This window comes from Terrapene carolina, unplaced genomic scaffold, assembly GCF_002925995.2.
Source record: "Terrapene carolina triunguis isolate 2854851 unplaced genomic scaffold, T_m_triunguis-2.0 Scaffold423, whole genome shotgun sequence".
Classification (NCBI taxonomy): domain Eukaryota; kingdom Metazoa; phylum Chordata; order Testudines; family Emydidae; genus Terrapene; species Terrapene triunguis.
In genome coordinates this window covers 1,389,656-1,392,664 of record NW_020664774.1, presented here as the reverse complement: position 1 = coordinate 1,392,664, position 3,009 = coordinate 1,389,656, and the positions used below count along the sequence as shown (strand labels likewise).

Genomic DNA, 3,009 nt, shown 5'->3' with positions numbered 1-3,009 from the left:
GCCCCCCCTGCTCTAACCCCTAGTTCCCACTCCCCTTCTCATGGATGGGGAAAGAACCCAGGAGTCCTGGCTCACAGCCCCCCCCCCAACCCACTAGCCCCCACTCCCTTCCCAGAGCCGGGGAGAGAACCCAGGAGTCCTGGCTCCCAGGCCCCCCTGCTCTAACCCCTAGTCCCCACTCCCCTCCCATGGATGGGGAGAGAACCCAGGAGTCCTGGCTCACAGCCCCCCCACCACCACCACAGTGTCATGACACCCCCTCGGGGTCAGTGGAGCCCTGTGCAGAGGGGGGCTCTGGTGGGGCCCCGTTTCCCTGCGGGTCCCCAGACACAGGCTCCGCTCCTGGGGTCTCCTCCGGGGTCATGGGCCGATTCCGCTTGAAGAAGCCGAACTGGGGAAGAGAGAAGAGGGGGGCAGGGGTGTTAGACGGAGGGCGGCTGACGGACGGACAGACAGGCCGGTGTCAGGCCAGCCAAAGAGCTGGGGAGGGGACACGCACCTTATACAGGAGCCCGACCATTACGACGAGAAGCAGGATGCCCCCAATGGAGCTGCCGATAATCACCGGGACCGGGTTGAAATGGGAAATTAACTCCACCTCCGTGGTGATCTGAGGAAAGACATAGTTAGGGGAGAGAACCCAGGAGTCCTGGCTCCCAACCCTAACCCACCAGACCCCACCCCCCCCTCCCAGAGCTGGGAGATAACCCAGGAGTCCTGGCTCCCAGCCCCCCCTGCTCTAACCCACCAGACCCCACTCTCCTCCCAGAGCCGGGGAAAGAACCCAGGAGTCCTGGCTCCCACCCCCCTGCTCTAACCCACCAGCCCCCACTCCCCTCCCAGAGCCAGGAGAGAACCCAGGAGTCCTGGCTCCCAGCCCCCCATGCTCTAACCCACTAGCCCCCACTCCCCTCCCAGAGCCAGGAGAGAACCCAGGCGTCCGGGCTCCCGGTACCTGGCTATACTGGAATTCCTCTGGCTGGATCTGGAAGTATTTGGTCTCGTCGATGCTGACAGCAGCTTCACTGCGGAGCTGGAGCCTGCGGGCCTCCAGCTGGAGGACAGACGGACAGAGAGGGGGGGTAAGGGGTGGGTCCAGCGTGGGGCACCATGGCCCCATCGCTCCAGCAGCGGGCGCCCCCCACCGGGCGTACCTTAGCGCCGTCCTCCGGCCTGTACAGCTCCCCGGAAAAGTTAAATCTGCGGGATTCTCCACGGGCCAGAGAGGCCACCTGACACCGGACCCGGGTGCAGACAGACGCCCCTAGACACCCGCGCTGGGAGCAGAGGGAACCAGAGTCAGACTCCACCACCTGTCCCAAAGCGCGGTGAGCCAGCCGCTCCTCCCCAGAGGGGCCGCATCCCAGTGCCTGGCAAGGGGTCCCCGTGTGCCCAGCCTCCCCTCCCCCGCCCCAGAGGGGCTATATCCCAGTGCCGGGCGAGGGGTCCCCGTGTGCCCAGCCTCCCCTCCCCCGCCCCAGAGGGGCCATATCCCAGCGCTGGGCGAGGGGTCCCCGTGTGCCCAGCCTCCCCCCCACACACACACCCAAAGGGGACACATCCCAGCGCAGGGTGAGGGGCCCCCATGTGCCCAGCCCCCCCCACTCCAAAGGGGCCACGTCCCAGCACTGAGCAAGGGGTCCCCATGTGCTCAGCCCCAGAAGTGGCTGCATCTCAGTTCTGATCTTACTGTCACTGGTTCCTTTGGGGTCTGGGCTGCAATCCCCATTCGGAGCGTCAGGGGCGGGGTGCATGTGAACTCCTGTTCCTACCAGGGAATGGAGAAGGTTATTCAAGGAGAGAACCCAGGAGTCCCAGCTCCCAACCCCCTAGACCCCACTCCCACTCCCCTCCGTCCCACTCACCCCACCGCTGAGGTTCACGGATACGTCCCAGATGAAGCCAAGTTCGGCCCGGATGGGGAGTTCAAAGGTCACAGCGACGGGCACAGTAGGGGGCCCCAAATTCTGCACCTGGGCGGGGGGAGAAGAGGGACGGAGTTAAAGGAGGGGAAGAAAGATGGGACCTTGGTGTACATAGATATCGCTGCACCAGGCGTTTCCGGTCTCAGCCCCGCCCGTCTCAGCCGACGCGCCGGCTCCGTCACCTGGTAGCGGTGGGCGATGGCGTGGCGCTCCGGCATCTCCGACGAGACGCTAACGTAGGTGCTCGACTCCAACCTGGGGAAGACGTGGGGGCGTCAATGTCTGTGCCGACCCCAGCCCCCCATGGAAAGGGGCCTGCCGGGGCATGAGGAGTGGGGAGGGGGAAGGGAGGAGGGGATGCGGGGAAATCGAGGGGTGGTACCCCGTCACGACGACCCCGACCGGGTGAAGAACCGGCAGCTTCTGCGTGGCTGCGTTGTCCGCCAAGGTCCCGTTCTCGTTCTGACTGCAGGGGAAAGAGGGAAAACTGGATCGGCTCAGCCCCACGGCGGGACCTGCCCCCCACCCCCGCACAGCCCCGCCCCATCTGGGCCGGGGACCCCTCCCCCCACAGCTGGCAAACATCTGTGTGCCGAGAGGGAAAGGGGAGCAGAGGCAGTGGGGGGTGGGGACGGAGGGATGGAGGGATAGAGGAGGGACGGACGGACGTGTGTTGGTGGACGGAGGGAGGGGTGGAGGGATGGGGGGATAGAGGAAGGATGGACGGACGTATGCTGGTGGACAGAGGGAGGGATGGAGGGATAGAGGAGGGACGGATGGATGTGTGTTGGGGGGCAGAGGGAGGGCTGGAGGGGTGACGCTGAGTGGAATACATCAGAGACGTATTGTGTGATTATTGGTATTGTATCACTGCGAGGAATCTGCGCACAGATGCCATGTCCGGTGTCAGCGAAAATGTCATGATTTGCCAAGGATGATGATGTTGTTTATATGCGTACATCACCTTTGTATGGTGAGTTACAGGTAGGTGGGGTGTCTCTGTATTTCCAAACCTGTGCTGTGTGTCTGGGTGACACCCCCGGACAGATTGGCAGCAGCACGGCCTGGCCTGCTCCATGGCCCA

General features: G+C 64.3%; 1 protein-coding gene across 1 annotated transcript; it reads right to left on the bottom strand.

The window, feature by feature from the left end:
* Positions 1-239: 239 nt before the first annotated feature.
* Positions 240-3,003, bottom strand: LOC112125137 (integrin alpha-X-like). The gene is made up of 9 exons (XM_029913039.1): positions 2,939-3,003; positions 2,308-2,391; positions 2,108-2,180; positions 1,866-1,973; positions 1,691-1,768; positions 1,155-1,277; positions 956-1,054; positions 500-610; positions 240-391 (listed from the first exon to the last, which is right to left on the bottom strand). The coding sequence occupies exons 1-9, from the start codon at positions 3,001-3,003 to the stop codon at positions 248-250; spliced, it is 885 nt and encodes a 294-aa protein (XP_029768899.1). The 3' UTR covers positions 240-247.
* Positions 3,004-3,009: the final 6 nt, after the last annotated feature.